Source organism: Rhinolophus sinicus, chromosome 1 (genome assembly GCF_057876585.1).
Source record: "Rhinolophus sinicus isolate RSI-liver-muscle chromosome 1, RSI-T2T, whole genome shotgun sequence".
Lineage (NCBI taxonomy): Eukaryota > Metazoa > Chordata > Mammalia > Chiroptera > Rhinolophidae > Rhinolophus > Rhinolophus sinicus.
This window is the reverse complement of record NC_142501.1, coordinates 184,902,185-184,927,464: the sequence shown is the minus strand read 5'-3', so window position 1 is coordinate 184,927,464 and position 25,280 is coordinate 184,902,185. Positions and strand designations below refer to the sequence as shown.

The window sequence follows — 25,280 nt, the reverse complement described above, 5'->3', positions numbered from 1 at the left end:
ATCCACATGCCGTTTTCCAGTTCAGTTCCCTTTCTACCATCTATATTTATTCTTGGATGTGCCACTGTAGATGAGCAGAAAAGCAAGGAGAAGTGAGATGCCCAGGGACTTCCCAGCTTCCCACCTCTGGGAGCTGCAGAGGGGACAAGGAGGATATTAGGTTATTAGTTCAAGGACACAGCCAGATGCTCAACGTGGGAGATGTAAGGAAGGACTAGGAAAGCTATACAGAGATCTGATAGATCATCTCTCCAAATCTTTGACAGACGAGGAAACTGAGGCCCAGAGCGGTCTCTGGCCGGTTACTGGCAGGGGCAGGACTTGGGTCTGAAGTGTGCCCTGCTCCTAGTACAGTCTTCATTACCCCACCGTGTTGGGCTGTCTACCCAGCTTCACTAGCCTGCAGCAGCTACTCGCACCACCAGCTTGAGCTCTGGTCCCTCAGGAGTTTCTGTCTACAACTTACCTCTGCATACCCGTGGGTGATTCCTGAAAGGAGCAAGGCCTTATTTTCCATACAATTACCTTTTTTTTTTTAATTAACAGAGCAGAAAGAATGTACTGCTCATATGGCTAAATGGTATTCAACTAATCTTGGGCCCTCAGAGAAAGTGTCTAACTTGAGCCTTTAAAATTTGTAATAGGAAGACTTTTGTCTTGCACAATAGGGCAGCGAAGAGCTTTGTTAATACACCATTTACAGAGGGCTTAAAAACTGATGGTGGTAGCATTTTTTTTAAAAAAGAAACTTCCTTAGGCGCTTTTTTCTTTCTTTTTTTAAGTGTACTGGGAAGGAACTACAACCATAGCTTTTTATTTAGGCAAAATTCTTCATCCTAAAGTTTTTAACAGAGCTTTTGTAGTAACCATTTAACATATTTTTTAAATAAGTGAATAGCTTAGATGAATATTTAAAAACAATACCACTTAACTTAGGTGCTTGAAACAGAGGTAGGATTCCTACCTTTGATATTTTAGGTAGGTCTTTAAAAATCTGGCGTGTTGCTTTCAATTTTTCTTGACCATATAGTAGACTCAGACCGGGGAAACACGGTAGGTTAAGCCGTTGTTCAATCTAGAAGATTATGATCTCACATGGATTGATAGGCAGCAACCATGGCTCCTAGAATATATGTCATGATTCCAGACCAAGGAAAATCATTCACTCACTCGGAAAATGTTAAAACCTGTAGGCCCTGGAGCTTGCCTTCCCCCAGCCACCCTCCTAGTCCACCTGGGAGCGCCTGCAGTCTCCACGGCTGCTCCGCCAGCCATGGCACCCTGGCAGCCCTCGCAAGTGTGCCAGAACTACCACCCCAACTGTGAGGCCGTCATCAGTCACCAAGACATGGAGGCAACCTAAGTGCCCATTAATAGATGAGTGGATAAAAAAAGATGTGATACATATATACAATGGAATATTACTGAACCATAAAAAAGAATGAAGTCTTACCATTTGTGACAACATGGATGGACCTAGTGGGTATTATGCTAAGTCAGACAGAGAAAGACAAATACCATATGATTTCATTTATATGTGGAATCTAAAAAGCAAAATAAAACAGAAACAAACTCATAGATACAGAAAACAAATTGATAGTCACCAGACCAGAGGAGTGTTGGGGGGATGGGTGAAAAATGTGAAAGGGATTAAGGAGTACAAATTGTCAGTTATCAAAAGTCACAGGGATGTAAAGTACAGCACAGGGAATATAGTTAATAACATTGTAGTAACTATGTATGGTGTCAGATGTGTACAAGACTTATTGGTGTGATCACATCGTGAGGTATATAAATGTCTAATCACTATGTTGTACATCTGAAACTAATATTGTAGGTCAACTGTAATTAAAAAGTTAATTTAAAAAATTTTAAAATATACTTTGATACGAGAGCTTGTATAGATTCATCCCTCCCTCAAATAACGCTGGACTTTAACATGGCAAGTAAGAAACTTGGGCTGTGATACAGTCCTGAGAGTAACTGCTCTGAGGGGACATTTTGAAGTATTACCCACCTGTCTAAATTCTTGCATAATACTGTGGCCATCTCTGTCTTTTTGGAAGTCTACCCCCTCTTCCATTTCCTAACGTGACATCTGGTAAAACAGAATTTTGTTTAGCAGTTAAAATAAAAGAAGAACCAAAAATATCAGACATGACACTATTAGAGTTAAAATAAAATGTTTAATAAGCATAAAAATTATGCTAAAGATGTGGATTAAAAATTAGATATTAGGCAGACTTAAACAATACAAAATACTATTATTTTTACATTTGAAACAAATCATAAAATATAAAATTGTAAAATGTTGGCATGGACAAGGAAAGCATTAACAGCCCTTTCAGTGACTTACCATATAAAGATGTTTTTAAAGTACTATAGTTTGAGGCATTATATTTAAGAGTTTAATAAACATCTGATTTCAACATAATCTCACAGAACAGTTTTTTTCTCAAGAAAGCTACAAACTTTTGTTAGGAAAGCTGAAATTAAGCATTGTATAAAATAAAGGAATAATAAACTTGCTACTGCCAAGTTATTAGTGCAGTTGAAAAGCATATGAAATTCCAGATCAAGAACCAACTTTCCTGCTCAAGGTGCAGTATAGTCCACACATGTGTCATCTCGTCTAAAAGCCATACAACAGCTTCTCCATTTACTCAGTTTGTTCCTGGCCATTTAGTTCATTAGGTTTTTGGTTTTTTTAATTAACAAAAATTATCAAGGCACCTAAAGATAAACCTGTATTTCATTTAGCCATATTGAAAGTGCAGAGGTATAGATTGCTATGGGATCAAGAGGTGTCAATACCGAGAAGTGATTTAGAAAGAACTGTCTAGTCACCAAGACTAGGAGGTTTGAAATGAACAATGGTATCTTTCAACTCGGTCCCTTAACAGTTCTAAGCCTCAGCTTCATCGGCTACAAAATGGCATCCAAGTCTCTGTAAGAATTATGTCAGCTTACAAGTCAAGCATTAAATATGATACCAGCAGAAAGAAAGGCTAAACAACAAAGTTGTTCATATTACTATAATGAGTACATCTATATAAAGAGGGGGTACTATGGGAGAATAATGGAAAAGGCCAGTCATTCTTTTGAGCATGTTCTCACTGGGAGAAATAATGGCATACTGGGCAGGACAATTCTTCATTGTATAGAACTGCTCAGACATTTAATATCCTGGCCTCAAGGCAGCAAAAGGCCAGTAGCACCCCCATCATTGTGCACCCACACATTTCCAAACACCCTCTGAAAGAGGTCATTACCTTTCTTGAGAACTGCCCTTCTAGAGGGGCCTTCTTTATTAAGAAACAATTTAGTTCTCTTAATAAGAATGACTTCTTGTCTTTGAGAGTATTCAAGGATGAGATATATTAGGCTTGGTGGCAGGGAGAATAGGAAAGAAGTGTTCATTCAGTCCAATCTGAATCCTTTCCTGATGAATCCCAGTACAAAATTCCCAGGCTTATTATTCAGGGCTCAAGTCAAAAGGTAGAGAGCTACATCTTTGCAAGTAAACTCAGCAGAAAGGAATTCTACCATGAAGCTACTTTTTCAGCCAGGCTCACTTTTTATATACTAGAAATAGAAGGTAGACATTTAAACTCAGACAACAAGGTTTCTCAACATACTGGACCGGGTCCACTTCCATGTCTACAAAAGTAAAAACTAAAATCATAAAAAGATTAACAAAACAAGCGACGCCAAACTGACATGGGATCTGTGCCAAGAAAAGCTCTTAACAGCCTAAACTCACACCCTTCCCTGACAAAGGAATTATTCAAGTCTGAACACCACTTTGATGTTGTCACAGGTCTTAAACAGGTAGGTCTTCCTTCTACTCCTGAATTGGTTCTCTAGAACGTAACAGTGTTTTGGTGATGTCAGAAAAGATAGGAGGCATTTGACCTTCATTAATGCTGAGAGACAGAAGGCCAAGTTTTGTTACCCAAGTTTTTTTTTTTACATACGAAATGACTAAGGCACTGAGAGATGAGAAGAAATGCTCATTGGTATAAGCCTTTGGGAATAAAATCCAGATCTCCTGCTTCCCAATCCAGTACTTCGGTTCCATCCCTTAAATCAGATACGCGTTACTAAGATGGCTGAAGCATCCCCCTGAGGAATCCTCCAAGATGAAGCTGTATGCTCTACCCTCTTTCTAGGATCTCGCTAATCTGAGGCTAACCTGAGTTGCTGGATCCGCTGTCAAGTGTAGAAGGAAAATTCTATTTAGAAGGATATGTATTTACATTCTGTTCACCATCTCTCCTTAGAGATGCTCTTTATCTCTTTGAAATGATTATGTTAAATGGATGTGGGGCTAAAGTTAGACCATATCTTCCAGTCATGATAGGCTTCTTTGAATCCTTAGGTAAAGAGAATGTGAAACTCTGCATTAGGCTCACAAACATCAGGAATAATTCCATCTTTGCCAGCTGCTCTCCCATACACACCCGTTTCCCTAAAAATGAGATGAGAAAAAAAGTAAGCATGATAATACCATCATTCCTTGCCCTGTCTCAAAAAAGACACATTTATATGAAATATCTACACTGAGTATTTTAAAGGCAGATAGAGATTTAAAATAAAATTACCACATATGGCATATGACCTCCCACAATATATGCTGATCAGAGTTTTTACATACCAAGTTCACATTTTAACTCTAATTCATAACAAAATCTATCCTCATTCTAGACAGGAACTATAGACAGATCCAATGTGGCAGCTACCTTGTCTCCTCATTATCTACCTATTTATCTCTTTCCTGCACTGTTACCTGGGAGATTCGGGAGAAAATAAATCAGGTAAGACTCTCTGGAGCATTCCTATTCTCATGGAAAGAATCCTACCTGTCCTCATCTAGGAACCTACAAGGCAGACTGCTGAGAATAGAGAACCCCTCCTCTCACCCACCAGCCCAGCACAAAGCCAACTTAATTCCATCAGTTTCCTGGGACTCACTCAAACAATCATCTGAGCAGATCAGAAAGGAAGATTTCTGGTCCTATTTAAAGATTTAGAACCAACTGCCTGCATTTTGTTTTTAAAATCTGAAATGAACATAGTGGAGATGCATTAGCTAAGTTATTTATCTCTTATATTAGCTTACCAAGAAAGAAACATTTAAAAAACAATGTCGTGAAATAATGAAAGATTGTTTTGGTTCTACTTCATTTTTAATCATGCCATTAAGAAAATAAAAGTTTAACTGACCTATTCCAAAAGGAATAAATGTTTCTTTTTTAATAAGTTGTCCTTGATCATCCAGAAATCGTTCAGGGTAGAAATCATCAGGTTTCTCCCAAATGGCTGGGTCTCTGTGCATTAACCACAAGTTGGCTACTATCACTGTGTCTTTGGGAATAGTGTATCCTTGGAGCACTAAAAAACAAACAAACAAAGCCAGTGTCATTCAACATGCATGCTTTTCCTAATAGTTCTCTATAAACATTGCTATCTGAAAAACATCTAGTTACATACCTAGTTTCTTAATTTGCTGAGACTAAACCTTGCGGTACTTGAGGTCGGGGCCAAGACCTCATCTGCTAGCATCCTTTTCTCCACACCACCCCAGGACCCAGCCTGAGATGGGGCACAGGAATTGGCCAGATGGATGTTGAGCTAATGAATTAGATCAAACCATAAAAACCTTACAATTAAGAGAAAACACTAAAACAGAAATCACAGGGCATTCCAGGTAACCTTTCCCAAAGAATACAAATTCCTATACTTACATAGAGCTTTACAGAGTCTTATGTCCATACAATAATATGATGAGGAAGGTAAGCTAAGGTAAAGGGAGGTACAGGGAAGTCAGCACTGCCTCTTAACTAGCTGACAAATTCATAGCACATTAAACAACGCCCAAAAGATAGTGCACACACAGTGCATCTCATTGGCACCAAAGAAACTTAAATAATCTGGCGTCATTTCTAAGAGATTGCCTACTACAGCTGTCTCATAGCTAGATCTAAGCCCATTGCATCCTGGGCTGTCTCCAGAGGAGGTCAATTTCTTGTTATGAGGGATGTTTGCAGAGTCTGAGTGCTTATATGTCAAAGACATGACCAAATGGACACATTTCAATGTAGGTAAGAGGTTGAATCAAGTGTCTTTAGAATCAGATGGGCTCTTCTAATTCTTCAATATTTATGTTTCAATTGCAATATTATAAAAATTGAACTAGGATAATTCCCAGTTATTAATAAAATCCTTAAATCCATATTTAGACTAGCTCTTCGGACCTCTAAGAAGAAAGGGGCCTCTATTAATTCTGGAGTTTCTTTTGCCAATGCAGCTACCGTAAATGGCAAAATTCATTTGACAACTGTAAGCATGTGTGCTCTGAAGGCGAGAGAGCTATTTACAAAACAGTCTGCGCTGGAATGCCAATACAACAAGTAATGGGCAACTAGCTGAAGCAGTCTCTGGACATTTGACTGTCCAGGACACAATGGTGAACCATCAGAAGGATCGAGCTAGGCGATGGTCACCACACCCACACCTCAACTCCTCTGAACTGAGGAGCTAGGATCCCTCAAGGACATTCAAAGGAGGAAGACCTTAGACTTGCCTGTTTTCTCCGAGGTCATATGAGGAATGGAGAGTGGCACCACCATAGCCAGCCTCTGCACCTCCATGATGGTGGCTTCTGTGAAGGGCATCTGGGCCTTGTCGGTGAGAGAAGGGGCTCGGTCAGCACCAATGACCCTTTCAATTTCTTCGTGAACCTTTTCTGTACAAAAAAAGAAGGAAAGAATAAACCAGAAGATAAGCCAGGAGTGAGTTGAGACTGCCCTATGCATACTTTCCATCACCTTGTACACACAACTGGCAAGTTGGCAGTGCCAGGCCTGACTCAGCCTCAGTGAAGTGAAGCATTGGTCAGATATTCCAAGTCGAGGCAGCTAGTCCCAGGGACCCTGGACCACCCCATGACTTTAAAGGAGGATGACAGAAGAGAGAGGCAAAGGAGAAGGCACTCTGCTCAGGAGCACTCAGAATCATTCTCTCATATGAACACTGGATGGGCTCTCTAAGCTTTTATATGTGACAGTGTGTGGTAACCCAACATGGCCCTTAGTTGTCCCTGCCTCTTGGTTTTCACGTTCTTACACAGTCCCCTCCCACTCTGTACCAAGTTGGTCTATGTGACCAACAGAATAAGGGAGAAGTGTTGGCATGTCAGTTCTAAGCTTAGGTTATAAAAGACACTGTGTCCTGTCTTGACCATTCACTCTCTCAGGTTACTCCGTTTGAGGGAAGGCAGCTGCCAAGTCAAGCAGCCCAAGTGTTAAGGCCTGAAGCTAGTAGTCACGTGGATGAGCCATCTTGGAAGTGGATCCTTCAGTACCAGTTAAGTTCACTGATGACTGCAGCCCCAGCCAGATTTGACTACAACCTCATGAGAAACCTGAAACCAGAAATGTTGCATCTCGCTGACCATTCTTCTATAGTCACATTTCCCTCTGACTCGAAACTCAACTGGGAAAAGTTCTCCCAGGAGCTAAGCCACTCCTGGATTCCTGATCCTCAGAAACTATGTGAGATAATAAATGGTGGTTGTTTTAAGCTGCAGAAGTTTGGGATAATGTGTTACTCAGCAGTAGATTAACTAATACAGGTAAGCACAGTCCCATCTTTAGTAGGCAAAAAATAGCCCCTCAAACATGTGCACAACCTAATCTCCTGAACCCTGTGAAGAGGCTACCTTAGCTGGCAAGAGACTTCACAGCTGTGATTAAATTAAGGACCTTCAGATGGGGAGATTATCCTGGATTTTCTGGCTATGCCCAATCTAATTTCATGGGTTTTAAAATTGGAGAACTTTTCCCAGTTGAATTTAGAATCACAGGGAAATGTGACAATGGAAGAATGGTCAGAGAGAGGCAACATCTCTGGCTTCCAAGATGGAGGAAGAGGACAGTAAGCCAAGGAAGCTGGAAATGAATTCTCCTCTAGAGCCTCCAAGAAGGAATGCAACACCCCCAACATCTTGATTTTAGCCCAATGAGACATGTTTCAAACTTCTAATGCACAGAACTAGAAGATCACAAATTTGTGTTGTTTTAGGTCACTAAATTTGTGGTTATTTGTTACAGGGACGATACACTGTCCTCCCTGTATTCTTCCACTATGAACTGCCACTGACATTCACGGCCTATGGGCATTGATGTGACGGAACTAGCTGTGTGACTCTGTGAAAGTCACAGAACTTCTCTGGGCTTCTGTTCTCCATTTTCAAAACAAGATGAATGGGTTCAGATGATCAATGTGATTCTCTTCAGCTCTAAATTGTTATTCTTCTCTAAAGTTCTTTTTTCATCATAGATTCCACACAGAATCAGACCTGTTGAGATTTAAAGCAGGGGCAAGTATGACAATGTCTAAAACTTTGGATTATCACTCTTAACACCATCCCAACTCCTTATGAGATGCAGATATTTCCATTTTGTTTTCCAGCCTGAAGACACTGCTTAGTGCGAGGAGCCACAGGATCACTAAGGTTGCTGATCCTAAGTTAAATAACCTGGTTTTGCCATGAATAAAGGAAAATATCTATTACCTACCTTGTATGCCAGGGTTCAATGACATATACAGAAGGCACCAAAGCAAAGAGTTAGTTGTGGTATCCGTTCCGGCAATGAAGAGATCTCCAATGAGATACAACAAGTAATCGTCATTAAAACTACTATTGCTGTTATTTTTCTTCTCTTCCTCCACCTGGAGAAGGTACATGTCGATAAAGTCCTGAGGGTTCTCAACATCCAGAGACTCTCGATGGTCTTTGATGATTTTTCTAAGGAAAGCGGTAATATCCTTTTCAATTTGTCTTAATTCCTTAAATGGTCCAAAGGGAAGGTAATAAAGCCAGGAGCATATATTGACCAGCTGGAGCTGGGTGTTCAGACAGATTTCTAACCCTCGTGACATAAAATGAAGCATTTTCTTAAACTCATTATTGGTGTACTCAAAGCGCTGGCCAAAGCACAGGGAGCAGATGATGTTGGAGATGGCGTTGTTGATGATGGGGAAGGGGTTGAAGGGGTCTTGCCCATGCTTTAGCATTTCCTCTTTCACATATCTGAACTCCTTGATAACCTTGGGCTCCAAGCTAAGCTTCCCTAAGCCAAAATGACGAAGAGTTGAATGAGAGAACTTCCTCTGTTGTCTCCAGACTGGACCATAACGTGCGAATACAACGCCTGCAAAAGAACACCAAGAAGAAAAGATGAGAGAGAGCAATGACTGATCACACTAACGGGGACGTACCATGAAGTATATTCTCTACTTCTCACGTCACTTGTGCAAAATTCATGTGCAGATAAAGATCACCCGCCAAGAAGAATGATTAGCAACATGTAGTTATCAAAATAGTATATATTTCTAATAACAAAAATCCTATAGGATTTGATTAGGAAAATTTGTTAGAAAGTTTATTATTATAGACACTAACTCGTGGTGAAATAAAAAGCAATGAGTTTCGATTTCTAGAGTTGGTATAAATTTCAAAATCTTATTTTCATGAGAGTGAATCCAGGCTTAGAAAATATTTCAGGCTGCAGAGACCCGTATTCTAAACATTCTGAACGGAAGGGTAAGCAGGATAGCAGATTGCACATGAGGGCTGGGATCATAACTGACTGTGCTCATCATTAAAATCTCAGCTTCTGGCCTACTGCTGGGCACGGAGGAGGACCCTGTTAAATAGGAGCCGAATAAACCAACAGCCCCACTGGATTAGAACACTGGCCATCAAAGTTTGGAATCAGATAACTGGCAGGTAAATCTAAACTGTTGTTGGCAGCAGCATTAATTTAAAAACATCTGAACTCAAGGTCGTCCACAACTGTATCTTATTTGATTCTCCCTTATGTTATACATATTCCACCATCAAACCCAACAAAACTGCAACAGAATTGTTCTCAGATAATCCTTGTTTCTTGTCACCTATTTCATCCTGTCTTCCATGGGGTGTGCTTCATTGTTTCAGCCAGTTCTCCTTCCCCATTTTTAATGTACTTCTTTACTGCTACTTTCAAGGACATGCCTTGTTCACTTAACAAATATTCCTGAATGCCTACTGTGTGTCAGTCACTGGGATATAGAACAGTAAAAGTAATTATTGTTACTTAATAATACATATGGAAACCTGATAATAAATCTTAATATCTAATAGGGAAGTCCTCCCACAACTTGTTCTTTCTCAAAATTGTTTTTGATTATTCTTAGCTCTTTACTCTTTTATAAAACTTTTATCATCTTGTCAAATCCTATTTTTAAAAAAGCGCGTTTGGGATTTTGACTGGATTTAATTTACAGATTACTATGAAAATTGTCTTCTTTGATAATTGGACTTGCTTGCAATCCAAGAATAAATCCAACTTCACTTATATTTTTGTGCTTTTTTAAAAACATTGGACTTGGTTTTTTAATATGTTAAGTTTTTAAAAAACTTCATATTCATAAATGAAAATGGCCTATAAATTTCCTTTCTCGTAATGTACTTGTTTGAATATACTGGCCTCCTAAAATGAGTCAGAGTATATTCTTTCTCTCTAGAAGAATTTGTGTAAAATTATAATTACAAGTCCCTCATTTTTCCTTTGAGTTTATTCTTTTGTTCTTTTTTTGGATAAAGTTGGTCTTCTAACTCGTTAATTTTCAGACCTTTATCCTAGTGAGTTAAGGCTCTACAGTTGCCTCTTTAGCAGTGGTCCACAAGTACAGTTTGCATGTATTTTCATTAGTTTAATTTTTTTTCTATTATGATTTTCTTTTGCCACCCACCTCTATTTGTTTCATACTGATTTTTGACACTGATAAGCTTTTTAGCCTGGTATGTGATCAATTTTAATCAAATTTCTAAGTAAAGTGAAGAAGAATATTTACCCAAGCAATTGTTGGATATAGGGTGCTCTATTTGTCCAACAGAGAAAGCTTCATAACTGTTGCACTCACACCTTCTGTATCCTTACCAAATTTTTATCTGCCTGATATATCAACTATGCAAATACTTACATTAAAGTACTTACTATAACGATGCATTTGTCACTTTCTTTTTGCCATTCTGTAGGTTTTGCTGTATGTAGATAGATATCATAGCGATATAGATATTTATGTCTATGTATCTGTGTTGTTAGGTACATACATACTAGACAACTGTGGGAAAGATGTTAGGAAAATTTGCCTTCATTGGCTGATGTTAGCTTTTGTCTGTTAGCTTTTTTTCCCTCACATGAGAAACTGCATGTGAGGTAATAGCTTTTAGTCAGCTTTTTGTTCCCTCACCTGAGAGACTGCATGAGAGGTGATGGTTAGCTTAGGGTTAAGAAAATTCTCCTCTGTCTCATTCCCAGCAGGGGATATATGTGGTGATGAGTTTTTTTTGTCTCTTTTGCCCGCATCAGCAGATGAGGTAGAGAAGTAACTAAGTTATAGCAGAATTACATGACAGGCAAGTTGCCAGGCTTTGGAAGGCCTTAGGCCAATGGTCCCAGGCGAGAACAGTAGGTATTGTTTGTCTAAATAAACTGGCCCTTCAGGCGGATAAGCAATTTTTTTGTCAAAGTAACTGCGGAACCCTCCTGGAACTGGCCATTCCCTGAGGGGGAGGCAGAAACAAGGAGCTTGGCTCTAGGGTACATCTGAAAAAATATATGACAGACCTCTGTTGACAGTGTAATTTTCGTTATTTGTCATTGGTGATTCTTCATCATTCTGACATTTTGAAAACTTGCATACAACATGCAGCTTACCAACATCAGGAGATGCCCTGACTTCCAGCCACCGACCTGGTAAAGTCTGGCTGGTTCCCAACCTTTCCAGTGTTATTCCCCACGGTTAGCCTTTTTGAGAACTTGTTAGCATTTCAGAACCTTATATGCAGCTTGCAGCATCAAGAGTCGCCCTAACTTCCAGCAACAACAACAACAATGGCAACAGCAGCAGTATTTTTGGGAACTTGTTAGCATTTTGGAAACTTGTATGCAGCTTGCAGCATCAGGAGACGCCTCAGTTATCCAGCTGTGGACCTGGCAAGGTTTTGATTCCTGACCTTTCCACTGTTGTTTCCCCACAGTTTGGTGAGCTTTTGGCATCTACTGTAATAGTTGCTATCCTGTAAAATTTATTTACTTTTGGATACTCCTTATTGATGTTACTTGTGTATTTAGCCAAGTGATTTTTGATCAGTAATAAACATATATGGGGAATCTCTTAAACTTATATATATGTATACTCCTTTGACATGACATTGTTATCAATGTATATAGTTTAGTCTTAACCACTTTTACTTTCTGTCATTAGCACATTGTTTTAATTGCCTTTGTCTTTTGCTGTTGCATATTGCTAAATAAATTAATTAGCTGCTCTCTAGCGTGTGTTCCTCTTTCTTTTCCCCGCTCGTCATTATAACAATTGTTAGGTACATTCAAGTCCAGACTTATCATGTCTTCCTTGCTATACAACAACAACCAACAAACCTCCTTTTATCATCCTGCAATGCCCTCCTTATTCTTAACAACGAAGACTTAAAGTATATTTTGTCAAAAATACAAGAGCTTTTCTTTTTTAAGTATTTTCTTAGTATAACCTTTTCCTTTCTTTTACTTTGAACTTGAATGTACCCTTATGTTTGGGATATGGCTCTTTTTTAGGGGGAGGGTATATCTCTTTTAAAACAACATATATTTGAATTAAAAATCCATTCTGGTAATCTTTTAGCCAGTAAGATAAGTCCACTTACATTTAATATAAGTACTAATTTATTTCTAATATATTATTTTGAACTTTCTATTTGGCTGCATCTGTTCTTTTTTCCCCTTCCTTTCTTGCCTTTTTTTCCTAAGAATATGATGCAATGTTAAATTTATCAGCCTAATTCTTTTTTTATAAATTTTATTGGGGAATATTGGGGAACAGTGTGTTTCTCCAGGGTCCATCGGCTCCAAGTCGTCCTTCAATCTAGTTGTGGAGGGTGCAGCTCACTGGCCCATGTGGGAATCGAACTGGCAACCCTGTTGTTCACAGCTCGCGCTCTAGCCAACTGAGCCACCTGCCCGCCCCTCTTGCCTTCTTTTGCATTGAGAGAAACAGGGTGAAAGCTCACCCTTAAATTTTTAACAAGCTTACTTAAAGTTTAGTGTAGTGGTCAGCAAACTACAGACCATAGGCGAAATCCAGCCTGCAGCCTCTTTTTGTATTGCCAGAAAACTAAGACTTCTATATTTTTACATGGTTGGAAAAAAATAAAAAGAATATTTTGTACTATGTGAAAATCATATGAAATTCAAATTTCAGGGTCTATAAATAAAATTGAACTAGAACACAGCCAGTTAATGAGCCACTGTAATTCACTTCCATAGAGTCTACAGCTGCTTTTGCACTAAGATGGCCGAGTAGTTGCAACAGAGATGAGCAGTGGGGGAGAGCATCTTCTCTGCCAGGGGGAGGGCCGAGACAGGCAAATGTCCTTGTTTTCTTTTGCTGGCGGCCAGTTGTTGTTGTGTCTTGTCTATCTAATTCACTCAAAGTGAAACTCTGTACAAGTCCTCTCTTTCTCTAGAGGCAACTTTTCATCTTGCTTGGTACAAGGCCATATCTCTCTGCCCCTGCTCCCCCAACTCTGCATCGCTGGCTGGCCAAGAGGTCACTAAAACCCAAGGTTTTCCAGAGCAGCTACTTTCTATTTCTGCAGGAATGGGGGTGGTGATTAAAAAAAACTGCTCTCACTATATTTTATATGCATGTGAAACCATCGCTGTTTTCAACCCACTAGCTCACCCCTGTACCTCTAGATCCTAAGCCTTTGGGGGTTCTACAGGGTAAGTTATCTCACACCCCACTAGTAGCCTCCTCTGTAGACACTTAAAGGTGGTCGTCTTCCACCCTATGAAGTCATTTGGCAATCCCGTGTCCACTTTTTGTCTTCGCATGTTGGGGTGCAGAGCTGTAGATGCATTTCACCACAGGTGGAAGTAGTGTTTCTGCTAAAAGTCCCTCTCGTGTGACGAGCAAGACAAATATGGAATGGAAATGTTTCAACTATTCCCGAAAACAGAACTCTCCCTTTGTTTAATCAAGCTCCATAAACTATTTCCTAGGCAACCACAGCTTACTCACTCTTCCTCTTTTTTAACCAGAGGCCAAGTTTTTTGCTGCATTCAGCATTCAGAGGCTAAGTATTGTTGGGCCTCCTTTTCTTTTCTTGGAAAGATATGGTCTCTGACTCTAACATCAGGGTTTGACACCAATTTGAACTACCATCTCATTATTTAAGATATCACATGACGTCTCTGACATGACATCTCTGTTTTGTCCAATTACTCAAGGAACGATATTTTTCCTTTGTTAGGTCCTCGGTCTGTATCATCTATGCACCATCTTTGAAACTACACATTTGTATTTTAGAAATATTTTATCTAGCAAAATCCCCTTTTTCTATCAATTTTCCCAATTGACACTAATAAGACACACTTATTTAGTGTCTCCTGTGTGCCAGATACTAAGGGCACGTAGGTTTCAGATACAGTCCTTGTTTTCATGATGCTTAGTCTTGTGAAGAACTGGGTAAACCGACAACCCTAACACACTGTTCTATGTTGGATTGTACTGACGTTGAATATTGAATGTTGTATGTTGGGTTGTACTGAAGTTGCATTGCTAGGATGTATTATACTGGATGTTGTATGTTGGGGGCATATTGAAGTTGCTGTGTAGACAGAGGAAGGAACATCATGGCAGCTGAGGGGAGGTGGTGCTTCTCAGGAGAGAGGACATCTGAGCTGATACTTCATGTATAAACGAGGATGCACATGACAGCGTCTCTTAGAACAATAACTTCAGTGAGACCAAAGAGGGCGTTTCAAGAGGGGCTAAATGATCTTCGGGGGAAATCAGGTTTAGGTTAAAGCAAGAAAGTGGAGGGAACCTTCTCAGAAGAGGCTAATATTTAAGCATTAAGGTCTTGGATGATGCGCTGATAGGAGTGAAGGGCAAGACAGAAAAGACGACCAAAGAGATGGTGCCTGGGGACGCCAGGGATGAGAGACATGGACAGAATTAACCGCCTTGGGACTGTTCAAACTTCACAAAACACCCATGACATGGAGCCAGAATGGCTGATGGTCTTAGAAATGATTGGAAGAGGTTCAGGTATATCCTGCAGTCGGTGGTATGTTCTCCATTCTTAGCCCTGAAAAGCAATGGCATTCATGAATATATGCAAAGACTTCATCTCAAGGAGGATAATGACACGGAAAACAAAAACAGCTCCAAAGAAAAACATCAGGACTATTTTGGTTGGGAATGACCAAAATATACCCTCATTCTACTTTAACAAAAAGGCCAACTAGGCTATGGAACCAAAAAACAGGAAGGGTCAGGTGTCACTACCTCAGGGAACACTAAATGCCACAGAACGCCTTCGTGTAACTATTTTTAACTTCTTTCTGCCTGACTGACTTCTTCCCTACTGCAGACCAGCTTTCACAAGAATCAGGAGCTGTTTTGAGATGCCTATTCTCCCATTTTCACCACCAGAGAGAAAAGCCCTCTATTTACCGGGTCCAACCTGAAAAATGCTGGGGAAGGATTCAAATGCTTCAGTCAGGTATCCCATAATACCAATTTTGGCCATCTTAAGTTTATTTTATGGCTTGAAGTTCCCAAACTATACCACAACTATAAATTCTTAACCCAAAACTATGTGAGGATAGAGCTGTGGTTACGAATTCTTGAGTTCTGTGCCCCGTCCACCGACTAACCAGTGTTACAAAGTGGTGAGATAATCTGATCAATCCCCCTTTGATCAGAGGTCTAACACTAAACAAATCACTGTGGCCAGGGAGAAGAGTTCTTGTAAAATGTGCCATCTTTCGTCCCAGCCACAGTTAATAGGTGCAAAAGAATGGTGGGTACAAAGAATTCCTCAGAAGAAAGGGGTGCTCTTGTCAGAGGTATACATGCTAGACAATTAAAACAAAAATCCACTTCAAGTCAAATGAAGGATAGGTTAAATTGACAATATTTTCACAAAAGAATACTGTACAGCTCTTAAGACCTTTGGAGAATATTTAATAATATGGAAATATATTCATGATACTTTACATGATTTTTTTAAAACAAAAAAATTTTGTTTGGGGGGCATATCAGGGAACAGTGTGTTTTTCCAGTCCTCCCATCAGTCCCTGTCCTTCAATCTAGTTGTGGAGGGCGCAGCTCAGCTCCAAGTCCAGTCACCATTTTCAACCTTAGTTGCAGGGGGCGCAGCCCACCATCCCACAGAGGGAATTGAACCGACAACCTTGTGGTTGAGAGCTCGCACGCTAACCAACTGAGCCATCCGGCCACCCTATAGAAACAATTTTAAAGAGTGTGAAGAATATGATTCCATTTTAAGGAAGCAAATACATTTTAAAAAATATATGTACATACAGAAAAAAAATCCTAGAAGGTTGCCATAGGTTGAATGATTGTGTCCTTCCAAAATTCATGTTAAATCCTAATGCCCAATATGCTGATGAAGGTGCGGCCTGTGGGAGGTGATTAGGTCACGAGAGAGGAGCCCTTCTGAACAGGACTAGTGCCCTTATACAAGAGGCCTCACAGATCTCCCACATGCGGTTACAGGCAGCTGTCTGTGAACCAGGAAGTGGGTCCTCACCAGACACCAAATCTGCCGGAGCCTTGATCTTGGATTTCCCAGCATCCAGAATCATGAGAAATGTTTCTGTTGTTTATAAGCCACACAGACTGTGGTACTTTGTAACATCAGCCCAAACAGACTGAGACAAAGGTGACATAAAAATGTCAATAATGGCTATCTCAAAATAGTACTGATCACAGATGATTTCTGAAAAGAACTGAAAAGAATTATCTTTTTCCTTTCCATTGTTTTATGTTTTATAATAATAAACATATATTACTATAATAAAAAAACGTAAAATACAATAAATGTGATGCAATCCTACATTGATCATATATGTTTTCTCATTCCTGAAGCAAAGAAAGTACTATCCACTGATTATATTTGCCCTTTCCTTCCAAAGGGTCCTAGAAGTTTTCCTCTTAGTGGGAATTCAGACCCTCTTGATACGAGTACATAACTATATTAAACACCTATTTTACAGCATTTACCACAAGGTCTGGTTATCTTGTTTTCTCATTTGTTGTCAAATTCCCCAGATGAACTTTCATTTCTACCTTCACTTCCTAACTTCATTTTGCATATTGTTCCCCTTCAAGGTAGTCAGTGCAGACTGATCTAGCCTGTACTTTCAAATTTCTTCAAAATTTTCTTTTGCCTTCCATTTTTATGGCTTTGTAATTTGCTTGGACTCTTGCTCCAAGTCTCTAGCAATCTCTCAAAATTAGAAATGATGTGATTTCTATCAACAGGGAAATAGATACTCAAGTAACAAAAGCTAGAAGTAGAATATACTTTAAATATATGACACATGTAAGTTTTTAAAATATGTACTAAATAAAGCTATATTGTTTATGATTTTGAAGCAAATCTGAGTGGTGGATAAATGAGTTTATACTGCTCTCTGAACTTTATATTTGAAATATTTTACAATAAAAAATAGATGTGCACAAATCTTTTAGAAGAAATAGGCCACATTTAAAGCAAAGATTCCTTTGGTAGCCTTGGGTTTGACTTTGTAACTTTATTTTCTCGTCCTGCTCAGGAAGTTCTAGAATCACATGAATTAATGAGTGTGATAGGTATAGCTAATGTTGAACATCTAATGGCCTATTTAGTTTATTGCAGTTTTTATGGGCTTAAAAAGAACAGCAATCTAAGTATGATATTTTGAAAAACTCAAATACAATAAATAACCACCTCACATTCTAGACTTTTGGCAATGTGTTAAGTCAGCTATTTCCAGCCTCTCTACACACATCACTGTTTATGAATCTTTCCCTTCTCTGCTAGTCTTCAGCAGCAAATTATTTAAAAATATCTTGTGATAAATATTTAATAAAGTTATTGGCCTCTAATTCCCTAATGTCATTTCTTTTCTCTAATAGTCTACACATCTTGTTTCTGGACAATTTTACATTTTACAATTTTGCCACTGGAAACCTTTAGCCAGAGGTGGCCTGTGCTTCCCTCAAGTCTTGTTCAGCGGAGCAGCTCAGCCTTCAGCGCCAGTGAACTCTCTTCCTCAGGTTGACCGCACGATCCATTGTGTGACCTGTGAAGTTTACTCGGAACTCATCTGCTCCTTCATCCTTTGATGGGCATCTTGACATAAACTCACATTATCCCCTTATTCTTCACTCTTGAAAATGTTCCATTAAAAAACAACCCCTCTATCTAAATTTTCCTATTCAGATGATTTGTTCTCTGTTCCAAGTCAAGTGCGCAAGCATTTGCTTTGTAACATAAGGTTCTTCCTCTATCTTTTCCTGTCAATCACCTTCACCAGCTACGGAAGTTTTTCTGAATTCTTTCACAGCACATTCACCCAACACACATATCCACCACATTGCCTAAAAAATCCCAACTGTCTCTCTTAAGGGAACAAATGCTTTAGTTGAGATACTGAAGCACCAAGTTACCCCAGGCTCCCAATCCTTTCTTAAATAAAGAGGGATCTGCTAAATAAGCTGTGATACAATTAATACTTAGAAACTGCTTTAGACAGATTCTTGACCAAACTAAATATCCACCAGGAAGGAACACAGAGAAGAAAACCTAATTCCTACCTTTAAAAATCTACAGAAAAAGACAGACACGCAACACAAATTACAATATGATGTGTAAGTGCATCAGTAGATCCTCGCATGCACATGTATTCATTCATTTCTTCATTACCTACTCTGGGCCAATGAGTTGGGACACAGTACTTACCAAGCTGAACAAAATCTTTGTCCTCACAGAGCTTCCATTCCAGGGGTAGGTGGAGGTGGCAATAGGCTAAATACTTTCAAAGTGTTTAATGAATAAAACAACAATGTAATAAACTATGGCAGTGCCTAAAACTGGACTAAAAGGCAACAACTGGCCTGAGAGATGACAAGGAGTCAGTCAAGTGAAAACTGATTCTAGGCCCAAGATGACAAGCCCCATAGCCTGAGGCAGCCACAAGCTTGGCAGGAATCAGCTCAGTGTGTCTGCAGCAGGTTGAAATGTACAAGTAAAAGGAGATGAGAAAGAGATAAAGTCAGAAAGGCAGGCAGGGGCCAGATTCTTCCGGGCACAGTAAGTAGGTCAAGTATGGAGTTGGAGATAACTGGTTTCAAGTAAGGATTGACATGGTTTGATACATGATTTTTTTTTTTTTTTTTTTAAGAGATCCCTTTGGCTTCTGTGTGGATAAAAGATTGGAGGAGAAGCAAGCAGGCTAGTTAAGAGTCCTTTCCTGAAGTATCAGATGAGAAATGATGGTAGCTTGGATGAGGATGCTGAAATGGAGATGGAGAGAAGTGCATGGATACAGAGCACATATCTACAGTGGGAACTGACAAGCGGTCAAATGACTGGTAGGGGATGGGATGGAGGTTAAAATGAAACTGGAACCATAGAGAGAAGGATAGCTCAGCTCTACCTGGGGTGTGTGTGTGGGGGGTAGACAAGTATGTCAGGGAACACTTTCTCAAAGAGGTGACATTTAAGCCAATATGAAAAAAAAAACAGAAAAGAACAAGTGTTGGTGAGGATGTAGAGAAACTGGAACCTTTGTCGTTGCTGATGGGAATGTAAAATGGTGTAGCCACCGTGGAAAGCCATTATGGTGGCTACTGAAAAAATTAAACAGAATTACCATATGGTCAAGGAATTCCACTTCTGGGTATATACCCAGAAGATTTAAAATCAGGGACTTGAACAAGTATGTATATTTTCAACTGAGTATTGAGGATCTGCTTAGTGGCTACTCAGCAAAAAGACATTGGAAACCAAAGTTAATGCAAGACTGCAGTCATCACATGCCCATCTGATGAAAGACACTGTAGAGAAGTGAGGATACAAAGGTGGTTAAGACAAATCATGAGGCTGAGGATGCTGGTCCGAGAAGGGGGCTGGATAAGGAGTCTGGCCACACGGTGGGCCTAGCCATGGGCAGAGATGCGTCACGTGCTGTATTCACATTTCGTTACTTGGGAGTGGATGAGCTGTGCTTCAGGGATGGTAAAGAGTGAGGCTACAGGGCCGGCCCGGTGGCTCAGGCGGTTAGAGCTCCGTGCTCTTAATGCTGACCGGTTCGATTCCCACATGGGCCAGTGCCAGATGGCTCAGTTGGTTGTAGGGAGGGCTCTCAGCCACAAGGTTGCCGGTTCGACTCCTCAACTCCCACAAGGGATGGTGGGCTGCACCCCCTGAAACTAATGGCAACTGGACCTGGAGCTGAGCTGCGCCCTCCACAACTAAGATTGAAAGGACAACTTGACTTGGAAAAAGTCATGGAAGTGCACACTGTTCCCCAATAAAGTCCTGCGCCCCCCTCCCCCCAAAAAAGAGTGAGGCTATAAAGCAAGAATGTCTGCTGAGACTCTGGAAGGTCTAAGTAACGAGTTCGGTACTGGTATATTATGTAAGACTGAACACCAAGATAGTCTGGATTTGAACTGATAATGAAGAACTTCTGCAGTTTTGAGAAGAGGAGATATATTGATTGGGGACATATATTTTGACACCACACAATCACCAAGCAGCTGATAATGCATTGTAATTATCATAATTTTGAGGGTTGAGTACCATTATTCCTGTTTTATATAAGAGATTAAGAAGTTTGTCTAAGGTCATGCAGCTAAATAGTGACAAGCCAAGACCTGAACCCAGTTCTAAATCCAAACCCGGAGATTTTGATCATTTTACTGTACTGCCTGCAGCAGAACTGTGATCTCAGACTCTCTTGGCAGTCCACCATCTATTTTTTAGCAGATTTAAAACCCTGGAACCAGGTTATTTCTATACTTCAGGCTATTTAAAAATGAAAAATGGTTCAACAGTGGCTCTTTTAGCAGTGGCATAGGGAAAAGAAGGCTTAAAAACGAGGTTTTCGATAGTACTACATGTAATAAAATTCAAAGAACACAAGCAAAGAAGTTTTCCCCAACCTCTATTCCCTTATGTAAAAGGCAACTGGTATCAACCATTTCTTGTGTATTCTAAGGGTTTTCTATAAATATATAAATGTGTGTGTGTGTGTGTGTGTGTGCATTTGCTCATGCACACGCACGCATGTGCACACTTATGGTAAATTAAAGATGGCCACAAATTCTTGTCCATTCTCATGGAATAGTAGAATCAATTTCCCCCCTACATGCATCTGGAAGGGACCTGTAACTGGCTTTGACCAATAGAATGTAGAAGTGACTTTTAAGACGTGCCTTCATCCACTTGGAACCCAGTTGCCATGCTGTGAAAATGCCAATATGAAAAGGCTACATTAAAAGAACCATGGCATGGGCTGCTGAGTGCTGCCGTGGGCTACCGTGTGCTGCCACGCGCGGCCAGCTGCCATTGTGAGCGGCCGACAGCCGGCGAGAGCTGTTGTGAGCGGCTCACCAACAACTGGCCAGGGAGCTGTGTCCTACACAACTGGACTGAGAAACAACAGCTTGAATCAGAGTGTGTGGGGGGCGGGGAGGCAGGCGCAAGAAGTGGGAAAAAAAAAAAGAACCATGGTGCTTCCATCAACAGCTCCAGCTGAGCTCCCAGGTGACAGCCAGTGCCAACTGCCAGGCAAAGTGAAGGCCCCAGATGGCTGTAGCCCCAGCCAGGCGCAGGTGGAACACAGGCACTAGCTGAACCCAATCAACCACAGTGTTCTACAATACTTGTTTGAACCACTCAGTTTTAAGGTGGTTAGTTATGTAGTGACACACTAAACAAAGTGTTACTTTAACAAAATGGTTATACATCGTTTTTATTTTACTTACTTTCTTGGATAGCTTCCAGTAAGGCTGTCTAGTATTCCATTACTTGGATGGTACAAAATTTATTTAACCAATGTGCTTCCAATGGACATTTTGGTATTTTCCTATTTTCTGCTATTCAAAGCATTAAAAAAAATTTATGTACATATTGCACCATACATGTAAAAGTATATGTGTCATTTAAAATGAACACCTCATTTTCTAGAGCTATGCTGTCTACTGTCCCATAGCCGTAAGCTACTCTTTCTTTCTCAGTCTTAGTATCTACATTTGGCTGGTGGACAGCTTGGAGAACATTTCTGTCATTACAGAAATTTTTATTATATAGTGCTGCTCTACAGCAGGAGTCAGGCACATTTTCTGAAGAGGGTTAATATTTTAGGCTTGTGGACCATATAATCTCTGTGAGGAACACTCTACAATTGTAGTGCAAAAGCAGTCAGGGACAATTGGTTTGTAAATGAGCATGGCTGTGTTCTAATAAACATTAAAACAGGAACTTCATATAATTTCCACATGTTGCAAAATATTCTTGATTGCATTGGAATTGCTTAGCCATTGTATGTGCATTTTTAAGTTTAAAAACTAGATCGCCCTCCTTAAAGGTTATACCAATTTACTCTGAACAAATGAATGCCTGTTCCTTCATTCCTGTAATAACTGTTATCAAAACCTATTTGAATGTGCGGCTGGTTTGCTCAGTGGTTAGAGCACAGTGCGCATAACACCAAGGTCACTGTGGTTCAATTCCCACATAGGCCAGTGAGCTGCGGCCTCCATAACTAGATTGAAAACGACGACTTGATTTGGAGCTAATGGGTCCTGGAAAAACACACTGTTCCCCAATTAAAAACAAAACAAAACAAAAACCTATATTAAAATATGACTGCTGGAAAATGAAATCTCAACTATGGATTTTATTTGCATTAAATGGGGTTAATCACCATCTTTTACCTATTCGTATCTGTTGACCTCATTTACCTATTGGGTTGTTGAACTTTTACTTTTTTTTCACTTACAATTGACATTAAATATTATTTTATACTAGTTTGAACTTTTACTTTTTGATTTATAGGAATTGTATTAGAGGAAAATTAACACTTGGCAAAAATCTTTTACCACTTTTGTTGTGTTTTAACAGATATTTGTATATGTACCATTTTCATAGCAGCGTTCTTCATAAGAGCCAAACAGAGAAAGCACCCAGGTATCCATCAGGGGAGGGATGGATACACAAACTGTAGTCTATGCACACAATGGAATATTATTGTCTTAAAAAGGAAAGCAATTCTCACACATGCTGCAACATGGTGAACCTTAAAACATTACGCTAGGTGAGATATGTCAGTCACAAAAGGACAAATATTATGTGATTCACAAATTCATAGAGACAAAAAATGGTGGATTCTTAGAACTGGAAAAAGAGAGAACCGGGGTTTTTAATGTTTGTGGAAAGCACACGAAGTTCCAGTATTGCGAGATGAAAAGAGTTCTGGAGATGATGGTATGTATGGGTTCACAACACTGTAAGTAACCTAATGCGACTGAACTGTACACTTTAAGGTAATTAGGATGATAAATTTTGTTACATGTATTTCTCACAATTTTCAAAAAGAGAGAGCAAAGAAAAGCAGGCAGTAGTTTCCAGGCAGCCATGAGACTGGAAGAGAATTGCAAGTAGAAGCAGCAGCATGCGTGAAGGCATGGAGAGGGTGAGGTCTGAATTGTAACAGTTGTTCAGTGGTACCTTTATTATGATCGTCATTACTACTCACTTAAAATCCTGATGTAAAACTCTGGCTTAATCAGATTCTAAAAGGCCTGGATCTCTTTATGCCACATTCCAGGGGCCGGGAGTAGCAGTTCATTTACCTAATAAATACTTACTGAGAATGTACCATGTGCCAGGCAGGACAAGGAATTACTCCGGCCCCCAAGTCAATCTAGTGGTGAAGACCCACATCCTGGCCCTAGATTACAAAATTATGTAGCTTCAGTTTTGGTAAGTACACTGAAGGAAAAATACTCATGCAATGAAACTGGTTCTAACAAGGGAGCATAAATTATGTGGCGAGGCAGTGAGAAAAAAACTAAAAAGCTCCCTGAGGGAAACGTTTAACACTTGGCTGATGCACAAGAGTGACTTAATACACACAAAAAGTCAGGGACCTATGCCAGCCAATAAGACAAAGGGAGGGGAAGACTGATAAAGGGAAATAAAGAAAGAAATGGCTGACGTCTGGAGAAGAATACATGGAATATTTTGCTGCAACAAATAACATTTTTTTCCTAACCCTGAAAATTGCCCCCCTTAGACTCCCATTGGCAGGAGTCACAGAGGCTACAAACCCAGCGTATTAAGTTTGCCAGTAGGCTCCTAAAGTGTTTCCTGGACTTCCTGTCTTATGGGAAAATAAATATCTTCTTAAACTCTTGCACGCAAAACTCAGAAGGTGAAAAGAATATCCCTCTCTCTTTCTAACATGGGCCAAGTTTCTCCCCGGTGACACCGCCTGAAGAGTGAGGCTTCGTTCTCGGAAGGAGAGCTCCAGCCCGGCTTCACACCCTGTTGTCACCCTGTCCCCCTCTCATTACTCTTCCCCAACTTTCCGGTGAGTTTCTTACTTCTGATGTCAGAATACGAACGAGTCAGTGATCCACTAGGGCTCGGTGGCATCTTAAAGGCACCGGGTAAGGGAGGCGCCGCCGGCGCCACCCACTTCGGCGCGGATGCAGGCGTGAGGCGGCGGCGGTGGCGGCGGGCGGGAGGGGGGGGGCAGGGGAGCTGGAAGGGGCACAGGCCCCGCAGCTTCGCGCGTTCACACGGCCCTCGACCCTCAGGGTGCCGGGCCGAACCCAGCTTACCCTTCTCCTTGGTCACGAGGGAGATGAGCGGCACCCGCGGGCGGTCGCTGAAGACCTCGGCCTGCTGCACCAGCGCCTCGCGCACGCTGTGGAAGTCGTTGAGGACCACCACCAGGTGCTGGCCGATGTAGAAGCTGTAGATGTTGCCGTACACGCGGGCCAGCTCGGCCAGTAACACATGCGCGCCCATGCTGGAGGGCTCCATGCCTGCTTCCCTCGCCTGCCGGTGCACCCAGCTCCTCCCGCGGAGGAAGGGCGGCAGCAGCACGAAGCCGAAGTTGCCCACCACCGGCCAGGGCGTGGGCCCAGGGGGGATGCCCAGCGCCCGGCATCGCCAGAGCCATCTCCAGCCGAGCAGCGCGGCCAGGCCGAGCAGCAGCAGCGCGCCGCCGGTGGGGTCCAGCCGCAGCAGCCCTAGGGGCGCCGGCAGGAGACTCAGAGGCCAGGGCAAGCCCTCGGCGGGGGCCTGGGGCGGCGCAGAGGCCATGGTCTGTGCGACAACAACCTAAGTC

At 40.8% G+C, this 25,280-nt stretch overlaps 1 protein-coding gene and 1 long non-coding RNA gene across 3 annotated transcripts in view; one reads left to right on the top strand and one right to left on the bottom strand.

The window, feature by feature from the left end:
* LOC148759310 (uncharacterized) overlaps nucleotides 1–24,886 on the top strand; it is a 33,514-nt gene extending 8,628 nt beyond the window's left edge. The window contains exons 3-4 of one of the 2 annotated variants that reach the window (XR_016019006.1): nucleotides 24,397–24,515; nucleotides 24,745–24,886. This is a non-coding gene — a long non-coding RNA (uncharacterized LOC148759310). Of the gene's footprint in view, nucleotides 1–8,475; nucleotides 8,616–24,396; nucleotides 24,516–24,744 lie in introns of those variants that run through there. The other variant, XR_016019005.1, reaches the window with a different exon arrangement.
* Nucleotides 2,167–25,262, bottom strand: CYP2U1 (cytochrome P450 family 2 subfamily U member 1). The gene is made up of 5 exons (XM_019741913.3): nucleotides 24,769–25,262; nucleotides 8,583–9,218; nucleotides 6,587–6,748; nucleotides 5,227–5,394; nucleotides 2,167–4,471 (listed from the first exon to the last, which is right to left on the bottom strand). Exons 1-5 carry the CDS (start codon nucleotides 25,253–25,255, stop codon nucleotides 4,293–4,295), a joined length of 1,632 nt encoding a protein of 543 aa, XP_019597472.1. The 5' UTR covers nucleotides 25,256–25,262; the 3' UTR covers nucleotides 2,167–4,292.
* Between the last annotated feature and the right edge of the window lie 18 nt (nucleotides 25,263–25,280).